This window comes from Trachemys scripta, chromosome 10, assembly GCF_013100865.1.
Source record: "Trachemys scripta elegans isolate TJP31775 chromosome 10, CAS_Tse_1.0, whole genome shotgun sequence".
Classification (NCBI taxonomy): Eukaryota; Metazoa; Chordata; order Testudines; family Emydidae; genus Trachemys; species Trachemys scripta.
Window position 1 is genome coordinate 31064542 of NC_048307.1, and position 25281 is coordinate 31089822.

Sequence of the window (25281 nt, forward strand, 5' to 3'; positions counted from 1 at the left end):
GGTGAACTTGCCTAAGGGGAGTGGCTGGATTACAGAGAGCTACCATCTTTTGACAGTTCCTCTGAAGATCCAGTAGTTGACATGCAGAGGCTGCCTTCCTGTCAGCACCCTTTCACCATAGGGAATATGTCTGTGTAAAGAAAAGGGGGCAAGTATAGAGCAATAGGGAGGATGGAAAAGGAGGGGAAGAAGTTTTAATTTTGTGGGGGCAGGGAAAGAAGAATGAGGAGGCAGAGAGATGGCATATATAGCCATGGGCTTGCTCCTGTTCCCACTGAAGTCAATGGAATTTTGAGATGAGAGGAAGCATAAAAATGGGCAACAGCCCAGGAGAGTGAAAATAGAAGTGTGCAGAAGGGACAACATCTGAGCCAGGGCTGGGGAAGGAGAATGGAAGCTCACACTGTATACTTTACATATTCTCATCTGTCTTACTAGAACAGGTTCTTTCATGTCCCTCCTGGTGCAGGGGTCCAGCAGAAAGTGGCCGAGCCATTTTACTTCTGACCTTCATAGGTCTGATTGGAATGTAGGTTTCAGCAGCATCTTTCCTCTTTGCAGACAGAATTCGTTCCTGTTTCACATCTGCAGAAAAACAAGTGAGAAGAGTATGAGAACTAGAGTCACAGAGTTTAAGGCTAGAAGGGACCACCAGATCATCCAGTCTGACTTCCTGTATATTACAGGCTACCACCATCACCCAGCTCCTGCACACTAAACACATTAGTCAAGTGAAATTCAACTGGATTTAGGAGCAGCAACTCAGTGAAGACTTATTAGGGTTTGTCTACAAACAAGAGTTTTGCTGCTTTAACTATGCTGGCAAAGTTAAAGCAGTACACACACACACACACACACACACACACACACACACACCCTTCCCCTAGTGTAGATGTAGTTATACTGTTATAGAAGTGCTTACATATAGCTTATTCAAGTACAATGAAGCTAAATAAGCTATACCAGTATGAAGTGCCTTATACCTGTATAACTGTATCTACGCTAGGGCTTTTACCAGCATAATATATCTGTAAATAAAACATATACCTTGCCAACATAGTTAGGCCAATAAAACTTGTGAAATGTAGATTAGGATTTAGACACAAATTTTGGATTACAAGGGAAGATATGATTATCTATACTATTATGTTCACCACTTTTACAAGACTATGATAAATTTTGTACAAAGTATGCCTTGTGAGCTATCATTTGAAAGCTCATAATATGCTGAACATTATTGTCCTGGTAAAATATGTGTATCAGTATTGTATGTAAAGTTACAGATTCTACTGTATAACATTGTTATAACATGCTCCAATGTTAAGAAAAGCAGGTCCAAACCAGTTTCTCAGGAATAAAAGTCAGGCCAACACCCAGCCAGATGTTAAAAGACTATCACCTGCTTAAGTGGCCATTCTCCATCGGGGGAAGATGTGAATAAAAAATTTACATTTCATCACAGTGATGGTTCAAACCTCACATCTACAAGAGACTGCTTGTCGCCTGCTCCCCAGCTGGGGGTAATCCTTAAAGAGGGGAGAGGGTTATAAGAATGAGAGACAGTGACCTCCCCTTCACCTTTCTCTCCCCCCATCTCTACTCATGGCAGCTTCTGGGCCCACAAAGGGGGGCTGCAGAAGGACACTGCAGCAAAGATAGTCCTGTGTTTCTTCTTTGGATCTTTCAGGACCATTGATCTTTCTGCTCTTGAAGAACAAGATTGCTCAGCAGTCAAAATGACATTTCAGCCTCAAGCACAAGGCAAGAGAGAGACGTGACCCCGCCTGCAAGGGCAATAGTGAAAGACAAGTTGCAGCCAAGAATCTATGTCCTTATTGGTAACCATTTAAAAAAAATAGAACTTTTGAAAAATGGAAAGCATTCAGATAATAAATGTTGTCCTCAAACTTTTAAAGTTTAAATGATTGATGACAGAGGTTTAGAGTTGAAGACCCAACTCACAGAAAAGACAGGTCACTTACTAGTAACTGCCTCTATGCATTCCCACTTGTGGGATAAAGTGACCCTGGCATTGAGCTGCAGAACTGCCTTGTAAAAGCTGTATCCATTGAGTGGCACACAGGAGACACAAAGCCCAATGCTGGTACTAGTTTGCCAGGTCTTAATACGGCTGATCAGATTGTATGCTGTGTCTGTGTTTCTCCAGCAGCAAGGTTGCAAGTGAGAGTCAGCACTAGAGACCGAAGCTGCATTTTCTATCTTTGCTGTTCTTTTCTCTCTCTTTTGTGGGTGTTTGCCTCATTTAATCTTAGGGAAAGCAGAATCTGACTTCAGCAACAACCACAGCTCCAGCCCACCTCAACTAACTAGTTTTCTTGTCCCCAGAAAAAACAATTACCATATTTAATACCACCTAAAAGACCATCAGATGGGTTTTTCCCTATAAAAACTCTCGACAGCTAAAGGGAAAGGTAATAAGAGATATTGTTAAAATTAAATCCTCACTTAACACTTTACATTTCAAATGCTTCAACTGTTTTTCCCCATTTATTCTATATCTTTAAAATAAGGTTATAAAGATATTTAATGGTCTAGGCCAGGGGTTGGCAACCTGCGGCACACGTGCCAAAGGCGGCACGTGAGCCGATTTTTACTGGCATGCTGCTACCAGCCGGGGCCCTGGCCGCCGGCCCCACTCAGCCCGCTGCCGGCCTGGGTGAACGGAACCCCAGACTGGCAGCAGGCTGAGCGGGGCCGGCGGCCAGGACCCCGGCTGGCAGGAACTGGCAGATGGAACCCCAGACCGGCAGCAGGCTGAGTCGCTCAGCCCAGCTTCGGTCTGGGGTTCTGTCCGCCGGCCCCGCTCAGCCTGCTGACGACCTGAGTGAACAGAAACCCCGGCCAGCTGCGGCTGAACGGGGCTGGCAGCCGGAACCCCAGCCCGGCAGCAGGCTGAGCCGCTCAGTCCGCTACCGGTCTGGAGTTCCGGCCACCGGCCCCTTGCCAGCTGGGGTCCTGGCCATTGGCCTTGCTGAGCCTGCTGCCAGCCTGGGATATCAGCCGCCAGCCCCGATCACCTCGCTGCTGGCCCCCTGACAGCTGGGGTCTGAGCCTCTGGCCCTGCTCAGCCCTCCTGCCAGCTTGGGGTACCGGCAGCCAGCCCAGGGCTCTGCTCCTGGTCTGGTCCCAGCGCTTTGCAGCCCTTATCAAAAATTACACTACAATTAAAAAACTTTGTATATTACAGCAATTGTTAAAACATGTATGATGTTAATAAATACAGAGGTTTGATGAAACAAAGTAGTTGTACTTATGTGCCTGTGCTTAATTTGTGTTTTCGATGATTTACCTTCTAAAAAAATCTCGCATGTCTCGCACCCCCAGAAAGGGCATCTCGCACTCCCAGGGGTTGTGTGCACCCCAGGTTAAGAACCACTGCACTAAACTGATAAGATCTGTATTTTAATTTAATTTTAAATGAAGCTTCTTAAACATTTTAAAAACCTTGTTTACTTTACATACAATAATTTAGTTATATAAAATAGACTTATAGAGAGAGACCTTCTAAAAACGTTAAAAAGTATTACTGGCACGCAAAACCTCAAATTAGAGTGAATAAATGAAGACTCGGCACATCACTTCTGAAAGGTTGCCGACCCCTGATCTAGGCAGGCTACAGTCTCTGTTCTAGAAACCCTGACCCATGTTTAACTGTTTAGTGTGGAATAGCAATAGGGTCATGTTAACACCTTTGACTCTCTGATCCCATTCATTCAGTCAAAATTAGCACTACAGACACATCTGAAATAGTCCATCTCAGGAATTATTGCAGGGCAGGACCCACATAACTTAAATGCCCTACATGGCTCAGGACCCAACATGGCCCCTGCCATTACCCAAAGAGGGTAGCTACTTATACTGTGCTAAAAACTACACTATACTAAAAACTAATTTAACTAAACTATGTACAAGAAGAGAATTAGACTACAATGGAGCAATTCAAGGACATGAGATGAGTTCTGTTAGTTCTCTGCAGCAACAGCAAAGGAAATGAGGCAGTCAGGGGGTGCACTCCTTTATATAGTGTAGGGGGATGACATTCCCCTTGTGTGAGACCACTTGTGCACCCTACAAACATGGCTTTTAAAGGCAGCTCCACAGCTTGATGCCAGGGGCACCATGTGCCACAAGTGGGAATGAACAGAGGCAGTAAAAGAAGACATAATTATTGTGCAAATTAATAGAAAAGCTGATATAGGATTCAATTAATAAAGAATTAAAGGACAGGAATATAATTAATGCCAGTCAACATGGTTTTATGGAAAACAGATCTTATAAAACAAACCTCATTTCATTTTTTTATGAGATTACAAGATTGGTTGATAAAGGTAACAGGAAAGATATAATAGACTTAGACTTTTGTAAGACATTTGAATTGGTTTCACATGATATTCTGCATAAAAATTAGCCATGTCCAATACCAACAACACTCATATTAAATGGATGAAGAACTGTGTAACTGACAGGTCTCAAAAAGTAATCATCTTTGAATGGGGTATTTCTAGTGGTGTTCCACAGGGATCAGTTCTAGGCCCAATGCTATTCAACATTTACATCAATGATCCAGAATCAAATGGAAAATCATGGCTAATCAAATTTGCAGATGAAACAAAGATAGGTGGAACAGTAAATAATGAGGATAGGGGAGTCATAGAGAGTGACCTTGATCACTTGGTAACTTCGATAAAAAATATGTGTTTTAATACAGCCAAATGCAAAGTTATACATCTAGGTACAAGGAATGCAGGCTATACTTACAGAATGGGAGACTATCCTGGAAAATAGTGACTGTAAAAAGGAGGTAGGGGTCATAGTGGACAAGCAACTAAACATGAGCTCCCAGTGTGATGCTGTGGCAAAAAAGGATAATAAGATCCTTGGATGGATAAAGAGGGAAGTAGAGAGGTGATTTCACTCTGGGTTGGTGTGATGGGCTGTACAAACCCCACATTGGGGAAGAGGAGGTTAAGGAGTAGCTCTGGTCACAGGAGGCTCTACCCAGCAGAGCCTTCTGGATGTGCTGTCAATGGAGATGGAGCTTACAAGGCACAGCACGGCTCAGTCAGGGCGGTCAGTGCAAGGGAGCAGACCTCCACTGGTAGCTCATGCAGGAATCCAGAAGGAACTCCACACCACCCTGAAAAGACTCAAAACCGCAAACCACTGCAGAAGAGACAACTCAGAATCTGCTTCTGAGTGAGGAAGGGAACCTCCTGCCCCCCTTCTGGGGGTACATGTTGCAGGTTGTTAGCCAGGCCTTCACTGTGCCTCTGGAGAGGCAGGGATGCAATAGGAAGTAACCCATGGAATAGGCTGGATGATACCCTGGCCCACGTTGCACACCTGAACTGTCTGCCCCAGGTCCCTGGGTTGGAACCTGGAGGAGTGAGAGGACCTAGGTTCCCCTACCTCCAACCCCCAGGCTCAAACCCTCTAGGCACTACAACCAACCCCCAGGTTTGAACCCACTAGGTGCTACCACCACCCTCAGACTTGAACCCACCAGGCACTACTGCCAAACCAGGACTTGAACCCACTAGGTGGTATGACTAGCCAGTGCGCTGATGACTAGGGGAGGTGGTCTAGGGAGACAGTCTCCCATTACAATTAGTGAGGCCAGCACTGGAATACTGCATACAGTTCTAGTGTCCACATTTAAACAGGATATCGAAAAACTGGAAAGCGTGCAGAAAAGAGCCACAAAAATTATTCTAGGGCTGGAGAAAATGCCTTGCAGTGAAAGACGTAAAGAACTCAATCTGTTCAGTTTATCAAAAAGAAGATTGAGAGATGGCTTGATTACATGGGGAGAAAAAAACAGGTACTAAAGGGCTCTTTAATCTAGTGAAGAAAGGCAGAACAAAAACCAATGGCTGCAAGCTGAAACCAGACAAATTGGCACCAATATTTCACAGCGAGGGTGATTAAACATTGGAACAAACTACCAAGGGAAGTGGTAGATTCTCCATCTCTTGAATTCTTCAGATCAAGACTGGAATCCTTTTTGGAAGATATGCTATAATCAAACACAAGTTATTGGCCTAAATGCAGGGATACCTGGGTGAAACATAATGGCCTGTGTTGTGCAAGAGGTCAGATTAGATGACAAAGTTCCCTTTTAGCCACAAACTCTATGCATAAAAACTAGAATTACTACTGCAACACTGCAGCTGAACTGGTACAGGACACAAAGACTTACTTGTCAGATTCTGCTTAAATTCCAGCACAAGAGCACCAGCATCAAGGTCACAGCATCTTCCAGCCTCATCCTTCAGTAATGACTCACTGCTGGGCAACTGGAGGCTTCCAAAACTTGCAACTGTCTCTTCCACCTGAGAGTGCTCCAAAAGCACATCCTCTTCAACAGAATCATAGTCATCACTAGAACAGTCCTTCTCCATCCTTTTCTGACTTACACAGAGTTCCAAACTTCTTCTCAATTCCTGGTACAATCCAGACAGATTTGTCAGCAAAATCTCACATATGTCTTTCAAAATAAAACCAATTAAACTGCTGCTCCTCCCACCCCCAAAAAGAAAAAAATACAAATGCTTTTTATAAATACACACAGCTGGAAACATTTTGGGCCTTCACAGGCAAGAGCATGGAAGTATAGTATTTCAGGGAAAGCTATGAAACTGAGTAAATAGACTGAATTTCAAAAAAAATAATTTTTAAATTAAAATGTAAGTCGCTGAGGGTCAGCAATGCAAAATTTAAATCTACAAAAGCCAGGAAACAGTATACAGCTACACACCTTACCTTCTCCCATATACACAGCAACAGCTGCTCACAAACACTTTCCCTTGGCAAATCAGCCCTACTCAGCAAAGTCATACCAGACAATCTTAACTCAGCTCTCTGTAGCCAGTGTTCCAGAGGGATTAATGTTTATTTCTTACAGTTGTGGCTTTCAATCTGGCAGTAATCCCCTTTAGAAGCCTTCACCAGTTATTACAAACAAACCTGTTTATTACAATAATATTGTGAACTATAATATATTACTATATATTACTATAGCCCATTACAACAATCTGTAACTCACTAATACTCCTTTGTCCTATGGCCGTGGAGGTATTAACTTCCCCCTTCATGGTGAATGCTCTCTTGCAAAACATATTAACTCCTTAGCTGTTCCACCCTTGTATTTAGCTGTGACACTCTGAGTACCTGAAGAAGAGCTCTGTGTAAGGTTGCAAGCTTGTCTCTTTCACCAACAGAAGTTGGTTCAATAAAAGATATTACCTTACTTACCTTGTCTCTCTAATATATTACTAGTATCTTTTTGAGAGATGTGTGGCATAATGAACTCCTACTTATTTTATTTTTACAGAAGTGGAAATGTCATTGTCATATTCAGAGGGGTAGCCGTGTTAGTCTGTATCCACAAAAACAACAAGGAGTCCGGTGGCACCTTAAAGACTAACAGATTTATTTGCATCTGAAGAAGTGGGTTTTTTACCCACGAAAGCTTATGCCCAAATAGATCTGTTAGTCTTTAAGGTGCCACCGGACTCCTCGTTGTTATTGTCATATTAAGACTCTGAGGGCAGGTCTTCACTACAGGGGGGGGGTCGATTTAAGATACGTAAATTCAGCTACGCGAATAGCGTAGCTGAATTCGACGTATCGCAGCCGACTTACCCCGCTGTAGGGACGGCGGCAAAATCGACCTCTGCGGCTTCCCGTCGACGGCGCTTACTCTCACCTCCGCTGGTGGAGTAAGAGCGTCGATTCGGGGATCGATTGTTGCGTCCCGATGGGACGCGATAAATCAATCCCCGAGAGGTCGATTTCTACCCGCCGATTCAGGCGGGTAGTGTAGACCTAGCCTGAGCTACAGATAGTCAACCAAAAGTTATTTTAATTCTGTAGCATTTTTGTAGTATTGTGTGTTTCTCCTTGTTTTTTAAAATACAGGGGGGTAGCTCTTCTTTTCTTTCCATTCTCCTAATCTTTTTGCCTCCTCTTCTCTGCAAGAGCCATACATTATTGGGGAGGCTATCTACTTCTCTAGTGAATTGTTCTTGTTTAATGAAGGTGGTTTTAAGTGTGTTAAGGTGCACATTCTGGACTTTCTCTTCCAAGCATATTCTGTGGTATCTAAGTGCTTGGCTGTAAATAACATATTTCTTGGTGTTCTGGATCAGTGGAAGTAAGGGTGGTGATCTGTTGCTTTCCTGTATATAGTTGTCTGTAGGGTTCCATTGTTGACACTGATTGTGCTGTACAGGAAGTTGATGCTGGTGTTGGAGTGTTCTACAAAGTTTGATGGATGGTAGTTGTTGATATTGTAGTGGAAATCAGTGTTTAGGTTGTCTGTCTAAAGGATAAGAACCTAAGGATGACCATACGAGGTCAGACCAATGGTCCATCTAGCCCAATATCCTGTCTTCTGACTGCAGCCAGTGCCAGATGTTTCAGAGAGAGTGAACAGAACAGGGACATTTAATGGATGAAAATATCATTGATGTATTTCAGGCATACAGTTGGTTTCATGTTGCCTTTATCCAGAAATTTTTCCTTGAGGTGGCCCATGAAGAGGTTGGCATGTTGGGGATCCATCCTGGTACCCACGGCTGTTGAAGAAAACCACTCAATGGATGTCCCAGAATAAAAGCTCAATAAGTACTGGAACAGGGATTGTATAAAATATGCCAATGGCCAAGGGTTTTTTGTTTGTTTGCTTTAATATGCCTTGAAAAGTTATACAAGATGACATCTGGCATAGCTCAGAACAGAACCTAAGTTTCTTCAATTTAGCCACATTTCCTCTCAGAAATAATCTGCCAAATGTATCTGCTTGACTCTTTTTTTATAGAACAAGGCTACTCCTGCATGCGTAACTCACTGTTTCAGTGCAATACACATCCGACTCTAGCAGTAGCTGGTCCACAGACAATAACAGCCTACTACTGCTAACAACTTTAGCTCAAGTTGCAGTATCTATGGTGGGAATCTGAATGTACTAGGTTCAAATCCTACTGACAACCCAGGTGAATATTATTAAAGTTACACATGACAGAATTCCCTTTTTTTCATTTTTTTTTAAATCTAGAAAATTACATACAAAAGGAGGGGCAGTGAATAAGACAGGTCTGAATAGTAACCAAGATTGATGGCTGTAGGACCCAAGCTCATTTACTCAAAAAGTTCATAATGGGGAAGCAGGAGAATAGAGAAAGACAAAAGATGGTTTTTCTTGTTAAAGTGCTGGACTAAGTCCATGGAGAACTGGGTTCTAGTCCTGGCTCTGCTAAAGATTTTTAATAGGATTTTGGATAAATTACTTAAAATCAGCATTTTCAGAGGTGGCTGATAATTATGTGTTCCTCATTTACTGGGAAATCAACTTGAGCTAGCTAGGCAATGATTTTCTGAAGTGCTGATCATTCAGAATTGTAGCTGAAGCGCACAGGAGTTGTGCATGCTTAGCCTTAGGCCCTAGATTCAAAAGCAGCGCTGTTGGCGTCACTAGGCATAGCTACCAGGTAACTCGGGGGAGGGGGTGTGTGGAAGGCCATAAGTGCCGATGAAACCCCCCTGCTCTGGGTCTAAGTGAGCCACAGAAACTCCATCTTGTGAACTTTCACCAGCCTCCATGCTAACAGCCTAAATGCTGAAGCAGAATATGTAACGGTCAGCTTTTTTTCGGCAGACAGCTGCAGTTTCGCTCACACTAGCAGTAGCGATAATGAGGGGGAAAAGGGGGAGGGAAAGGCCTACTACGTAGAGCTTGCAAGGTCGAAGATAAACATGCGGACGAGAACTTTTCTAACACGCCACAACGTACTGCCTGCTGTAACCGCTGTCGGGAAGGGAGGGGTAAGGGAGGAACAGAACAAAGGCTTACACACAAAAAGCTTGGAATATAAAATGGGAAACTTGCTTGTATTTGCTGTGCTTGATTTGAGACATGCTGGTCTCCTAGTGCCTATTCAGAGCTCTTGAATAAATTTGGTTTGCTTCTGCACCCTGGTGTGTCTATTAGTGTGACGCACACCGGGCAACGAACCCTGTTGCCCCCCTCGGGCCCTTTGGGCCGGCAACAGTTTTGGCGCCCAACGTGGGGCTCGAGGCTGAAATTTAGCCTTGTCCGGATCCCTCCTGGCAGCTGACAGATTACGGAGACGACCGACGCCCAGTGCGCACCGGTGACTTCATCGGGGGGCCTCGGCGGAGACGTGGTGTGATCGACCCCGGAGGGCACAACGGTGCAACGCGCTCGGACAGTGGAGAAGCAGTTGTGGGTGACGGTGAGGAACCGGACCCTTAGATAAGGTAGGAACAGTCCAGTCTCCCTAGAGTATGGGGCAGGGACAGAGTACAGCCGGCAGGGCACAGTGTACGCCCTTAGAATGCATTCTAGCAAATTGGGATGTGTTTGGGTCAGATTCGATGCTTAGAAGTAAATTGAAAAGGTTCTGTACAGCTGATTGGCCTCAATACCAGCTAGAGTGCCAGGAAAGGTGGCCACCGGAAGGATCACTTAATTACAACACAATCCTTCAGTTACTTTTGTTTTGTCAGCGAACAGGTAAATGGAATGAACATCTCTATGCGTATACGTTTATGATGTTAAGAAATAGGCCTGATATTCTGCACAAGTGCCATTTGACTCCGACAAACTCGGTAGTACCTGCTGCTAATCCCCAGAACCCTCCCACAGTTGTAATGGCAGAATCGGTATTCCCTTCGGCTCCAACACCCCCACAGACTCCAGAGAGTACCCCCTCGGTGGGATTGTATCCATTGATTACTGAGAATGTGGTAGCCCGTCCAGGAACACAGGATCGTTCAGCCCAGGTTGTGCCAGTGTATTCTTATGTTCCTTTTAACCCAGTGCACCTAGCTGCCTTTAAGGCAGAAGCAGGGGAATTCGCCACGAATCCAAGCAAGTTTATTTCAATCTTTGAAGGGTGTCTAGCAAGCCATAAGCCTGACTGGGATGATTGCAATATACTTATGAGAACCTTGTTGTCTGAGGTGGAGCGGAATCAGGTTATAGTTAAGGCTAAGGAGGAGACACAGAGAAGGCATTTAAGGTTTAAAAAGGAAAGCTATTGGACACCAGAGGTTGTACCGAGTGGAATCTTCAAAAGTGGGTGTGCTCGTCCTGGTTTGTTGCTTCAAAGCTCTGTATAGAAGTTATTTTACTGGAAGGGTGTATAATGGCAATGTGTATGTGTTCATTGTTGGGAAAAGGTGTATGAGTGAAGAGTGGAAGTTTCCGTTGGAGGTTAAAAGAAGCCAAGAAAGGGAGAAGGAAAAAGAACAGAATGAGTTAACTGGAAAATATAGCTAGCAAGCTCAGTCCAAAGATAAGATGCTGGCCCCATCCAAGGACATTGTTCGCAGCTAAGACTTGGCTGACAACCAAGAAAAGGGGGGCCTGAATGTGCCTAAGCAACTATGAGATCTGCAAAATACTGCCAGGCATAATGAGGACAACAGAAGGGTTAAAAAGCAGCTTTGCTGGACAGCATTGGCCCAGGGATTTAAAAATTCCCTCACTCTGTTCGGCCAGGCTCTGGCCAGAGACTTGGAGGAGTGGAATAATTTGGACAGAGTCCTCCTCCTGCAATATGTAGATGACTTGCTAATTGCTGGTGTGGGTCTGATCCCTTGTCTCAAAGCCACTGTGAGCCTCCTGAACTTTGTTGGACTCCGAGGATACCGGGTGGCTCGGAGCAAGGCTCAAATTGCTCTCTCAGAAGTACAGTATCTGGGATTTCACATAAGGCAGGGAGAGAGGCAGCTCGCAAATGACAGAAAGGAGGCTATCTGCCAAGTTCCTATCCCAAGCAACCGTAAATGGCTCAGGGCATTTCCGGGCATGGCAGGCTTTTGCAGAATATGGATCCCAGAGTATGGACTGTGGGCTAAACCTCTGTATGAATGTGTTAAGGGAGCGGATCATGACCCCTTTCACTGGTCCCCAGAAGCGACAGGGCATTTAAAATCTTGAAAAGGAAACTGATGGAAGCCCCAGCCCTGGGTCTGCCGGATCTCTCTAAGCCGTTCCTACTGTATGTGCATGAAAGAAAAGGGATAGCCCTGGGAGTGCTTACTCAGTTATTAGGCACCTGGAAACGTCCCGTGGCATACTTCTCTAAACAACTGGATCAAGTTGCAAAGGGGTGGCCAGCATGCTTGAGGGCGGTCACAGCCACTGCCCTAGTGCTTGGGGAAGCTGAAAAACTGACACTGAGAGGAACTGTGCAAGTGTATATTCCCCATATGGTCCAAGCCCTGCTGGACACTAAGGATGGTCTCTGGCTCACACAGGCTCAGGTTGCTCGGTATCAGGCGAAACTGTTAGAGAACCCTGAAGTTACCCTGCAAACCTGTCCCTCCCTTAATCCAGCTACCCTGCTACCAGAAACAGAAAAGCAGGAACATGACTGTTTGGAAATCATAGATGCCCAATACTCCAGCCGCCCAGATTTAAAAGATCAACCACTCCCAAATGCTGACTTGGAATGGTATACTGATGGCAGTAGTGCCGTTGTGGATGGGCAAAGGAGGGTGGGTTATGCTATTGTGACCCTTCATAATACCGTGGAAGCTGAGAGTTTACCTGCTGGGACATCTGCCCAACTTGCTGAACTTGTGGCCCTGACTCGTGCACTCGAGCTGGCAAAAGACAAATGGGTTAATATATTTACTGACTCAAAGTATGCTTTTGGGGTATTGCATGCTCACGCTGGTCTGTGGAAGCAAAGAGGGATGCTAACAGCCCAAGGCTCCCCGGTTAAGCATGGGTCTCAAATTCTCCAGCTGTTAGAAGCGGTACAACTCCCCTCAGCAATAGCAGTGGTGCATTGCAGAGCCCATCAAAAGGAAGCTCAAGATGTAACCAAGGGCAATGCCAGAGCAGACAGGGAAGCCAAGCACGCTGCTACCCTGAAATCACCAACAGAGGAGAATGCCCAAATGCATGCCCTCATCCCATCAGTAGGTGAGCTTGCAGCTCCTCAGTACTCCCATGATGACAGAAACCTGGCTGACAGGCTCGGTCTCCAAGAAAAGGAGGGATGGCTTTATTCAGAGGGAATAGGGAAAAAACAGAGGGAAAAATCCTCCTGCCCAAGGGCCTGATCCGACCAGTGTTGCAGAAACTGCATCAAACCACCCACGCAGGCAGAGAGGCTCTTACCCAGCTTATGAATAAATATTTTCTAACTTCTGGACTTAAACCCCTAGCATCACAGGTACAAGCTGAATGTTTAATCTGCCAAAAGAATAACCCTCGACCAGGAATAGCAGTGTTGCCAGCCACCCTGGAACCTACCCCAGGCCCAGGATTAGTGTGGCAAATAGACTTTACTGAGTTTCCCAGGACCCAAGGGTACAGGTACCTCCTCGTCTTCGTGGATCGATTCAGCGGATGGCCCGAAGCCTTCCCATGTCGTAACAACACTGCCAAAACGGTGGCTCTTAAGTTTGTCAAGGAGATTATTCCTCGCTTTGGACTCCCCCAGTGGATGGAATCTGATAACGGAACACACTTCACATCTCAAGTTGTTCAAAAAATATCAAGTGCCTTGCAAATCCCTTGGAAGCTCCACACACCATGGCGACCACAAGCCAGTAGAGTAGTGGAACGCACAAATCAGACACTCAAGCGACACCTCTCAAAGGTCTGTCAGGAGGCCTCTCTTAGGTGGCCTGATGCTTTGCCCCTTGTGTTACTCCGCATTCGTGCTCTCCCCAAGGGCAGGTTAGGGCTTAGTCCCTTCGAAATTATGTTTGGAAGGGCATGGCCTCTGAACGGTACACCGGTTCTGGCAGGAGAGTGGGAAATGGAGTGTGGTTTCTTGTCTCAGTACATGTGCTCTCTGTCTGCTGTTCTTTCTTCTCTTCACAGATACACCAAAGATTCACAGCCTCTTCTGCTGGATGCCTCTGTCCACTCCTTGCAGCCAGGTGACTCCGTTCTCGTTCGAACCTGGAAGGACGAGCCTCTCCAAGAGAAGTGGAAGGGACCCCACACTGTCCTGCTGGTCTCACACATGACAGCAAAGGTCGAAGGACACAAGAACTGGATTCATCACTCTCGACTGAAAGTAGTACCCACTCCTAAACAGTGGTCTGTCCAGCCTGCAGAAAAGACTGCCAGCGACGATTTGGGACTTAAGCTGTTATTCAAAAGACAGTAAGGGTAGCTGGGAATGTCTGGTGATCTCTCTGAACAGCCATAGCACACTCCCCGCGAAAACCCTGAGCATTGGTTCCATCTATTCACAGAAGGCCGACCTAGCCTATGGTCCTGGTCCTTTTATTTTTTGATTTGTTTGGTGTCAATAATTCTTATCTTCTGGGTATTTGGGTTGTTGTAATTACAATATGGGTTCAGGTTTAGGGTCTCTCACAACATTCCTTTTTGTCACAGAAGCAATCCTTCTGTTACCCCCACATCGCATGCAGGATGGGGAGCCATCCCTGCAGACATGGCTACTAATACCTATGAGGCCCTGAAAATTGCCTTTGCCCGTGAGTTCAATCTCTCTCACTGTTAGATATGTGCCCAGACTCCCCACCATTCGGCTGGATTGCCCTGGAGAGTAGTTCCCCAAAATTGGTCAGACTTTTGTCAAAGGTGGATGGTTACCAGCAGCAGCACCTCTGACAATTTAAGTTTGCGATCTAACTGTACTGCGGAAGCTCCTTATGGCCTACACAATGGCTCTTGGAATTCCCACTATAGCAGCACTCTTAAGCCCCAGCCTATTCGTCTACACTCTCCACCCACTGGTCTTATATGTTTTCAGCAAGCCAGTACAAGTAATCATACCTGGTTTGCCGGCATTAGTACATGTAGATTTTATATTGGTCCTGGTATAAGTCTCACTATCCCTTTACTAAATGCCACCGGTTGGCAAACCGGCACTGCATTCTTTGCCCTTTCCCCACAAGCCACCCTACGGGACCTACAAGGTAACAATGGAAAGGCTAGTTATGGTGAAGCATTCTGGGTCTGTGGTAATAGTGCCTACAAATGGCTTCCTCATGGTTGGCATGGTAGCTGTTATAAAGGCTATCTCGCTCCTCCCCTCCGTGTTCTGACCCAGGCTCCCTCAGGTCGCCCCAGGTACTATCGGTCCTTGAGAGCTACCATTGAACCCATCAGAGAAGGAGACAGGTTTGGGATGATATTCCTCCCTACTTATGGGGTGGGATGGCTAACCCAACTCTACAGAAGACTTTCTAAATTTCTCACCCAGTTTGCCAATGATACCCTGGCCATAGAAAAAGGCATAAGCTCCGAGCTGTACCAGCTTCGATTGCTGGCTCTGCAAAACCACCAGGCCCTAGAAAATGTGTTAGCCTCACGGGGCGGGGTCTGTGCCCTTATTGGAGAAGAATGTTGCACCTATGTCCCAGAGTTTTCACAGGATATTAACAAGCACATCTTGTCAGCCGAACAGGCCTTGAACCAGTGGAAGGCCCAGGAAGGAGAACCCACTATTTTTGATTCCCTTTGGGGTTGGTTACCTGGTCTAGGGGGACTAGAGGGAGGCATTGTTCGCCTCTTGCTCACAGGTGTTGTGATATGTTTTGTTCTTTTTCTTTTGCTCGCTTGCTGTAAAGTGCTCATACATAAGATTTGTACCTCCCATTCCCTTTATACTCTCTCATTGATGATCCCAATTGCATGGAGCTTAATCGCATTTTGTCTTTAGAGTATGAGAAAACTCTGCCAAAGGTTTGTTGAGTGTTCTCAAAGGAGGGAATTGTTGGCGTCACTAGGCATAGCTACCAGGTAACTCGGGGGAGTGGAAGGCCATAAGTGCCGATGAAACCCCCTGCTCTGGGTCTAAGTGAACCACAGTAACTCCACCTTGTGAACTTTCACCAGCCTCCATGCTAACAGCCTAAATGCTGAAGCAGAATATGTAATGGTCAGCTTTTTTTCGGCAGACAGCTGCAGTTTCGCTCACACTAGCAGAAGCAGTAGTGATAACGAGGGGGAAAAGCGGGAGGAAAAGGCCTACTACGTAGAGCTTGCAAGGTCGAAGATAAACATGTGGACGAGAACTTTTCTAACACGCCACAATGTACTGCCTGCTGTAACTGCTGTCGGGAAGGGAGGGGTAAGGGAGGAACAGAACAAAGGCTTACACACAAACAGCTTGGAATATAAAATGGGAAACTTGCTTGTATTTGCTGCACTTGATTTGAGACATGCTGGTCTCCTAGTGCCTATTCAGAGCTCTTGAATAAATTTGGTTTGCTTCTGCACCCTGGTGTGTCTATTGGTGCGACGCACACCGGGCAACGAACCCTGTTGCCCCCTCAGGCCCTTTGGGCCGGCAACAGCACTGAGCACCCTGCCACCCAATGGAATTCACAACCCCGAGCTGGATGCCTGGACTCCTCATACAATGCATGAAGACAGTTGGGCACCAAAAAAAGGGATTCACAGAAGCCAGAGTATAGAGCAGGAAGCCACCTAAGCTAGCCAGTAGGAAATGCCAAGGAGAAGGGCAGGGCCTAAGCCCTGCCCCTGAAAGGGAGTTGGATGCTGTGATGTTACACTCTGTATTCTTTATGGAAATATGCTTATGATATGGATATGGCATAACTGAGATATACTTTATGCAAGATGGCTCATGTAAGATATCACTGGAAAGGTTATGATTTACTGAATATGATTATCCAATCTGTATCCCTGTATCATTTTTGTATCTGAAGTTAAGAATATTGACCATATATCTGTATTTCAAATGTGCTACTTTGGATGTCACTCACAACTAGCCCTTCAGGTACAACAGTGAAAAGCCAGATGGGGCTGATGGCCCATTAGGAAGAAACAACAAGACTGTGAAGATACTAATCTTTCTCCTTCCTGAGAGTTGTCCTGGGACGTAGCTGTGACACTACTAGGTCAGGTAGTTCTGCCAGCTGGTATTAAACACTATCTTGGACTTCTAGTAATTTTCCACTCACCAGATTGGGAGGTCAAGTTTGGGAAACAAAATGCTTCCCGCCTTATGTAAATTCTATTTAAGACTGGGAGGGAAGGCATTCCAGACTCTCCTCCATGTCCTACCCAAGAAGAAGGACTGCTGAAAGAACCTGAAGGGACAAAGGAACTAACCTGAAGGGAAAGGCAGGGGTGAGTCCAGACTGAGAGATAGGGATCCAGTCTGTAAGAAGAAATAACTGGAACTCTGAGCTACAGAAGCTCTGCATCTTATCTAATTCAACATTTAGGGTGAGAAATTACATTTTGTAACCAATTTCTTTAGTGAATCAAGCTTAGTTTGCGTGCTTTGTTTTATTTGCTTAGTAATCTGCTTTGTTCTGTTTGCTATCTCTTATAATCACTTAAAATCTTTTATAGTTTATATATTTGTTTATTATTAAACCCAGTTTGTGCAATTTCTCACTGAGGGGGCAAGAAGGGGTGCATATCTCTCTTCACACTGAGGAAGAGGGTGCATTTTTATGAGCATGCGCTGTGCAGATTCTTCTATACAGCACAATATACCTTTGGGTCTGCACTCTAAGGGAGGTGGGCCCTGAGTACTGAGGTAAGTCCCTTAAGCTGTGTCTTCCCAGAGCTGATCTCAGTATTTGTGTCTTTCTGCAGCTGGGTGTGGCCCTGCCTGTGTGTGTGCTAGAGAAGGTTTAAGAGCCTGGCTCAGCGAGACAGGTTAAAGGGGGCCCATGTTGGCAGAACACGCGGGCTCAGTGATATCTCAGCACATCAGGTGGCGCCTTGAAAGGGGGCAACCCGTTATAGATGCCTAACTCTGGCCTGGAGTCTGCTCAGAATTCACAACTGTGAACCCTCTCCTGGAGTTAGGGACCTAAATCGGAACAGCCCTTTCTCAAGTAAAAAATGAAAAGGAGGTGCCACCTCCTTTATACCCAAGAGTGCAGTCATTAGAGCACTACCCAGGATGTAGGAGATCCAGGTTAAGTCCCATTCTGCCTGATTCAGACCAAGGACTTGAATGTAGGTCTCCTAATTGCATCTCTTAACCACTGGGCTACGGGATATTCTGGAGTGGGGTGGGGGATGTCTTTTTTAAACTCGCTTGTTGAAATGGTTCGACTTTGGATGAAACACTGAACTATTCACTGGAGCAGGGACTGGAACCCAGGTCTGCCAGGGGAGTGTGCTAATCACTAGGTTATCCAGTCACTCTTTCTCTGACCTCCTGAATATTAAAGTATTTTACACAAAGTGGAACAACTTGAACAGAAGAGAGTGAGAGAGCCACACCCCAGAATACCCTCTAGCCAGTGGTGAGCTGGAGCTGGTTCGCACCGGTTCGCAAGAACCGGTTGTTAAATTTAGAAGCCGGTGTAGAACCCGTGGTTAAAGGGGCAGGCGGGTGGGCAAACTCTGGCCCGCGGGACTGTCCTGTCTGGCCTGCCTGAGCTCCCAGCTGGGGAGGCTCCCCCGGCCCCTCCCCTGCTCCTGCCCCCCCCTCGCAGGGCACCAGCGTTCTGGCCAGCTCTGCAGCTCCTGCCGCTTTGAACAGCATGGTAAGGGGGCCAAGNGGGTGGGGGGGGGGGGTGGGGGGGGGGGGGGGGGGGGGGGGGGTTGGGTAGGCGTGGGAGTTCCTGGGGTCTGTCGGGGTGGTGTTGGATGGGGTTGGGGCAGTCAGGGGACAGGGAGCGGGGCAAGTTGGGTAAGGGGTGGGGTCCTGGGGGGCAGTTAGGGTGGGAGGTCTCGGAAGGGGGTGGTCAGGGGACAAGGAGCGGGGGAGTTGATGGGTTGCGGGTTCTGAGGGGAGCAGTCGGGGGCAGGACGTGGGTTGGGGTCGGATGGGTGGGAGGGAGACAGGTATGTGGGGCTTGTACGCACCGCACAGTTCCCTACCGGGTCTTCGGTGGCACTTTGGCAGCGGGGTGGGGGGTGGGTGGGAGTGTCTTCACTCGCTCTGGGTGAAGGAACTGCCACCGAAATGCCGCTGAAAACCTGGTGCGAGTGAAGGACCCCCCTTCCCCCCCCCCCCCCCCCCCCCCAAAGTGCCGCTGAGGACCCGGTAGGGAACTGGTTATTAGGATTTTGGGAGCTCACTGCCTCTAGCTTAGGGCACTCAGCTAGGAAGGGGGACCCGGATTCAAGGCCCTGCTCTGAATCAAGCAGAGCAGGGATTTGAAACCAGGTCTTCCACATCCTAAGGGAGTGCTCCAACCATCGGCTATTAGGGGACACCGCCTCAGCTGGCTTTTTGTGAGGGCCCAGATTTGGTACACATGTTCTTAGGCAGCTTCTGAGCATGTCTACCAGATCAGGTGAGACAGGCAGGGGAATGTCTAGCTTGTGAATGTTGCTGGGGTTTAGGCAGGAGTTAAGTGCCAAGCTGCGTGGCAGTGTTGAGTTTCAGGAGGCTGTGTGCAGGCCCAGAGGCAGAAATTTAGTTGCCAGGGGGACTTTACTAGAGGAAAATTAGACACCTAGAAACTTTAGGCACCAACAGATTACACAGCAGCTAAACTGTGGTTCTGTGAACCAGGGGTCAGTGGCGCCTAAACATTGCACTTAGGCACTTAGCTGCTAGCTTAAATCTCTCTTGTAAATCTCACCTAAGTGTCCCAAGCTGGGTGTCCAATAACTAAGGCACTCAAAATTTATGCACTCTTTTGTAAATGTTGGCCAAAATCTCTTTGTATCTCAGATCCCCATCTGTAAAATGTGATTAATAATTCTTTTTCTTACTTCACAAGGGTGTTGTGAATACTAATTCTTTAATGTCTGTGAGACTCAGATACTATGGTGAGCAGCATAGCAGAAAAGCTATGAGGAAATAAGTAATTCCGTATTCAGTGCAGGGTTTGGACGGTGTGCAGTAAATAAATCCTGGTGCCATATAATGAATAATGAGGTTAAAAAGCAGTGCTGAACAGCTGCCTCATTCAATCTGCACCATCCAGCAGAGTGATGGAAACCAGCTTCAACAGTGTTACTGAGCATGCTCAGTCTGTGTGAGCATGTTCAGTACAGGCTAAGCAGAAAATCTGGGTGGGCACGTGACCCCACATGTCTCCCCAGCCAGCCAACACATTGCCTCTGCTATACAATGAGGGCTCAATTCTGCTCCCTTTACTCCTATTGACTTTAGTGGTATATGATTGGGACCTGAATGAGACAAGGACCCTGTGAAAAAAAACAGAGACTATACTCGTGTGCATTGAAATCTTTATTAATTATTATTAATAATACTTTCTATTATAAGCCCTAGTTTTCAGCTGTTTTTTACTTTGATAAACTTTGACCACTCAGGCTGAAGTTTTCCACGCTGGGTGTCAAGCTCATGCTGAATTTTTTGGAAGATTTCAGCAAAAACAGTTCAGCCATTTCCCCAAAAGAGGTTAAGGAAAAATACATTGCTTTGCCCACATTACGTTTTTTTATAAAGCTGTTTCAATGAGAAGCTCTAATGCTTCCATTCTTTGGAGCAAGGAGTTAAATTTGGCAGGGGGTTGCCCTGGTGTTAGCTTTTTGTTGTCCCTATGAAAATTCTCCCTAATTTGGCCAATTTATAAGCCTCTGAAGATCTGAATGCACACAAGTTCAACAGCGTCTTGTTAGAATTTGGAAGCTAAGATTTCGTTTGTACTGAGCATTCATCATCCCAGGATACCCACGCCTGAGCTGGACTTGCCCTGCAATTGCTCCTCTTGGATGCCAAGAACAACCAGGATGCCAGGCACAAGAACTAACTGCAAAGATACTGTCTCTACTGGTGCTCTCAATGTTCCCAATGAGAAGGAGAAAGAGGAAGAAGCCACACTGGAATGGTGGTGAAAGGAGAAGACTGGAATGAAGAGCCAGAAAAGAGAGAAGGAACTGGGACAAGAAGCTGAGGTGGAGATGGACTGAGACAGGTTGAAGGGATCAATGGGGCGAAAGGAATCAGACTTGGGGGAAAACAGGGGCAGAATGATCTGGAATAGAACCCAGGATTCCTCTGATGTCAACATGCCTCTGATACCAGCCAGTAGATGTGAAATCCACTAATACAATGTATGTGTAACAGGGTAGCTGGCCCTGTAAATGAAATTAGGCCCAGGTCCCCAGTCCAAGTACAGGTGCCCTAGTTTGGTGTAATAAGGAGGGAGGGCTGCCCTGAAAAAGTTATAAATAAGACAGCCCAAAGACATGAGAGCGTTCAGAACCCAGACTAGAAGAATGCAGAAGAAGAGCAGAGGTGGGTTGAGAACTTCAGGAAGGAGATGCCCCTGAAGGAGGGAGCAGTGAGCATTTCCTTACTGAGCAATGGATCCAGGTCATGTTGGTGGATGTGAGAAGACAGCTGGGGGAGGGTCACTTACAAACTTTCCAAGGCCAGAGGGCCATGCCCAGAGAGAGCTGAAGGCTGAAAGCCACGGAGGCAGATGCCTGCTTGCTCTCAGAGCTGCAGAGCTGAAGCCAGAGGGATGAAGGCTGGGGAATGATTAAAGGGTGAGCCTACTTATGTCTCCAAGCAGGAGCTAGAAACAGGATGGAGAAGCTCCCTAGCTAGAGATGCTGGGATGAGGTGTGGTAAGAAATGCCAGAGCCATTCTGAAGTGTTGGGGCATGGTGAGAGACACTGGAGCTGTAGTTGTTATGTTGACAGACTGGTGGAACTTGGAAGATTGACTGTGCTAGGAAAATCTGGATTATGGTTTTGGGACCTTCTGTAATAAATTAACCCTGTAAAGGGCTATTTATTCTCTGAAAGCCTGCATGGAGTTACTGGGATGCTGGAAGAAAGGGCAAACTGAAGCAGATGTACCAGTCATGTCACAGCCTACCACAGGATGGTGCCCCAGATGGGATTTGTGTTATTAAATATGGTGGAGTAGGTGATCCCCTGTGAAGAGTGGAACTGCAAGTGCCTGAAAGGGGAAAATTGAGGCATTGGAACACTGCAGGACCACCCTGAGGGCGTGCCAGGGAGGTAGTCGTCCTTCAACATTGTGCTTCACCTTCCTCACAATACAGAGGATGACAATTTACTACTGCTATCAGTGACTTTGTTAGCTCAAGTGGCAGCAGTCCGTGCTGTGGATGTAAAACTTTTAACTCTGCTGATGAATCATGTGGGAGTCAATATGGGGTTCCACATGATGGAAATCCTGTTTTTTCCATCTTATTTTTTTATAAACTTAGGAAATTACATACAAAAAACAATAAACATTAAAAGAACACTGAGGTTGCAAAGTCAAGCAGTCAGAAGTTAGGAAATGCCAGTTAGGAATGCATTGTGATACAGTCTCTAATTACATGGTTACAACTTTTTTTTATTTTTTTTTGGTAACTGGATTTAATTCTCTGGCCTATGTTCTGTAGGAGGTTAGAGTAGAGATCTAATGGTTCCCTTCTGGCCTTAAACTATAAATCTATGAATATCCCTGGTGAATCAGGAAAGCTGGGCTGCAGGAGGCATGAGATAGGCTCTGGGGGTGAAATTGGGCTCAGGGGCACCATAGGGGCAGGCAAGGACAGTACAGTTTCAGAGTGACTATGAGGCTGAGCGGGCTGCTGCATGGTGCACCAGGGGAATAGAGCAGGGAAGTACGACAGAGGAGTCAAAGGGCCAAAGGGATCAGGGACATAGGAGGGGGAAGAGGCAGAGATTTCAGGCTAGAGAATTTGGTTGAAGGGCATGTGTGTGTACATGTATGTGTACGCATGGGGACAGGGGATGGCCTGAAGCTATGAAGGCAGCCTGGGGCCCTCATCTTCCTGAAAAGGAAATGGTTTAGATTCCAATTACCTTGTGAAGCTTTTGATAAAAATTGTTCTATTATCAGATTATCTATAAAGTTTGGCAAAACATAAAAGGCTATACCACACCTTTACATCATCAATACTTAAAAGTATTCTTTCCTTTTCCACATCACCCTGTACTTGCAGTTCTGGGTTCCGGGTGGTGAATTTAAAGTCACTGACAGGACTTTTGGGAGACTTGTGATTCTGGAAGCAAAAATACAGAACAACTCACTGTAGCTTCACTTACAAGTACATTTCCGTCTCATATACAACCAGTCAAGGTGGATGGGATGTCTCTTGAAAGAGAAAAAAAGAGCAACCCAATACTTCCAATATACAATGGAGGTTTTACTTTTAAAAGAATTAGAAAATGTTTAGGGAAATTATCTTAGAAATATTTTAAACACTTTAAACAATAAAACATATTTGAATTTAAAAACAAGGCAGCAAAGAGAAAGCACTCACACTGTATTCAGCCTGTGCTGTGCAGGCATAAAGAACTTCATATCTTTCTGTGCAAGGACTGAGACACCATGAGGTCTGCCTGCATTAGGCCCCAGAAAGAGTGCGTGAAAGTGCCGCAGGCCTCCCTTGTACCCTCTGATAAATCCAACATATAGCCAACCCAAAGTGCTCCACAGTGTAGAGAAGGCACAGTGGGGAACAAGAACTTTTTATTGCTCTCTGTGACTTTGTCACCCATGTGGCAGAAGGACAGGTCCTGTACCACCTCTTCCACCCCTGGGACACACCCTGCACACCTGATACTGATACTTGTCAGCAGGATGCATCAAAATTTTGTCCTGAGTGCTTCTGTGCATCAATCCAGGGGATGTTTGACATTCCCTCTACTACTTCAAGCAAGACATTGCCTCCTCTAAAGAGCCACATTCTTTCTGCACCAAGGGGGGAACAGTAATCACCTGATTTCTACATGTGTTTTAAAAATCTGAATAAATAAAATTAATTATAGATGTCCATACAATGCTGTGGACACCTATCTCATACATTAAAAATGACAACATAGACAAAGGACTGCCCATAAAATACATTCACCTCAACTAACTCACACCATCCTCAACAGCTTTAAGAAAGGGAAATAAGATGGGCTTTTCAGCATGCTTGGAAGGTTAACAATCTGGGCCCTGGCAGAGCAAGTGGGGGAGCGAGTTCCAAAGCTGAGGACTGCTAATGGAGAATGTCCTGCCAGCAGTTCCCTCTCATTTATAGTGAAGGAGTTGCTTCTTAAGTGCCTCTGCTAATCTCAACAGTGACAGCATATTTTTGGCAGAGACCAACACCCTGGATTCCATGCAGAAACTTACTGGAAGCTGATACAGATGACAGAGCATTGGTTTAATATGCTCCCAACAGGCAACTTCACAGCATAGCCTACTAGTTAGAGCACTGGACTGGCAGTCAAGAGATCTGACTGCTATTCCTGACTGTGCCATTGGCCTACTAGGTGACCTCAGACAAGTCACTTCAATGCTCTGTGTGCCTCAGTTTCTTCATCTGTAAAATGGGGCTAGTGATATTTACTTCCTTTGTAAAGTACTTTGAGATCTACTGATGAAAAGTACTTCATAAGAGCTAGGTATTATTATTACTCTTAAGAAGCAGACTGAAGAATTCTGAATGGTTCCAAAGTGTAGCCCAGGTAGAACACATTACAGCAATTTAAGGCCATGTCTACACTTACAAGCTTAAGATGGCACAGCTGTACCAATGCAGCTGTGCCAGCACTGTAAGACCACTCATGTACCCATGTTATGCAGATGGGAGAGAGCAGTAGCTATGTCAGCGGGAGAGGGTCTCCCAACAACAGATCACTATGCAAACTCGAGCTTATGCCAGCAAAATTTATGTCACACAGGGAGGTCTTTTTTTCACACACCTGAGTGACAAAAGTTTTGCCGACATAAGTGCTAGTGTCGATATGGCCTAGTAGTGAAGTGACAAAGACATGGACAGTTAAGGCAAAGGCTACCTCAGGGAGAAAAGATCTCACTTGTCTTGCCAGATGCAGATGTGGAAAAAACACTCTTGCTACAGCTACGACCTGCCCTGGACATCTAACAGCCATGAAAATAGTACTCAAGCTAGTACTCAAGCCTGCCTGACGAAAGACAATGAGAATCAATATGCACATTCCAACAGGTGAGGCATCTCATCTGGGAGCATCAATTAAGCTAAAGTTCAAGTATGCATTTTCCAGGAAAGGAGTCTTCCAGCTATTGTTAGATTCTCAAACCAAAGAGACTCTCTCTGTTTGGTTATATAGAACACCAGGGGTCGACAAAAAGGGAAAAACTGTTTACGATATAACTTGGTGGGATACCCACAAAAAGCTGAAATTCCAGAGGTCAAACTGCCTACTACCCAAATATCCATAATATATCTTTCACCTCAAAATAGAAACTATATATTTGTTTGCCTTATGATTGACATACACAGATCTCTCTAGGTGGATAATTTGTCTTGTTCCCTCAATGCTATGTCTTATATCCTCTGGCAGTGTTCTCAAACCTTTG

General features: G+C 45.8%; 1 protein-coding gene across 5 annotated transcripts in view; it reads right to left on the reverse strand.

Annotated features, from left to right (window-relative positions):
- Window positions 1-25281, reverse strand: part of KATNIP (katanin interacting protein) — a 189030-nt gene that overhangs the window by 117438 nt on the left and 46311 nt on the right. For 4 of the 5 annotated variants that reach the window (XM_034783910.1, XM_034783906.1, XM_034783907.1 and 1 more), the window contains 3 exons: window positions 22832-22951; window positions 6221-6464; window positions 436-585 (listed from right to left, as the gene is read on the reverse strand). In XM_034783910.1, the coding sequence (XP_034639801.1) occupies window positions 436-585; window positions 6221-6464; window positions 22832-22951 (514 nt within the window). Of the gene's footprint in view, window positions 1-435; window positions 586-6220; window positions 6465-12601; window positions 12646-22831; window positions 22952-25281 lie in introns of those variants that run through there. The other variant, XM_034783909.1, reaches the window with a different exon arrangement.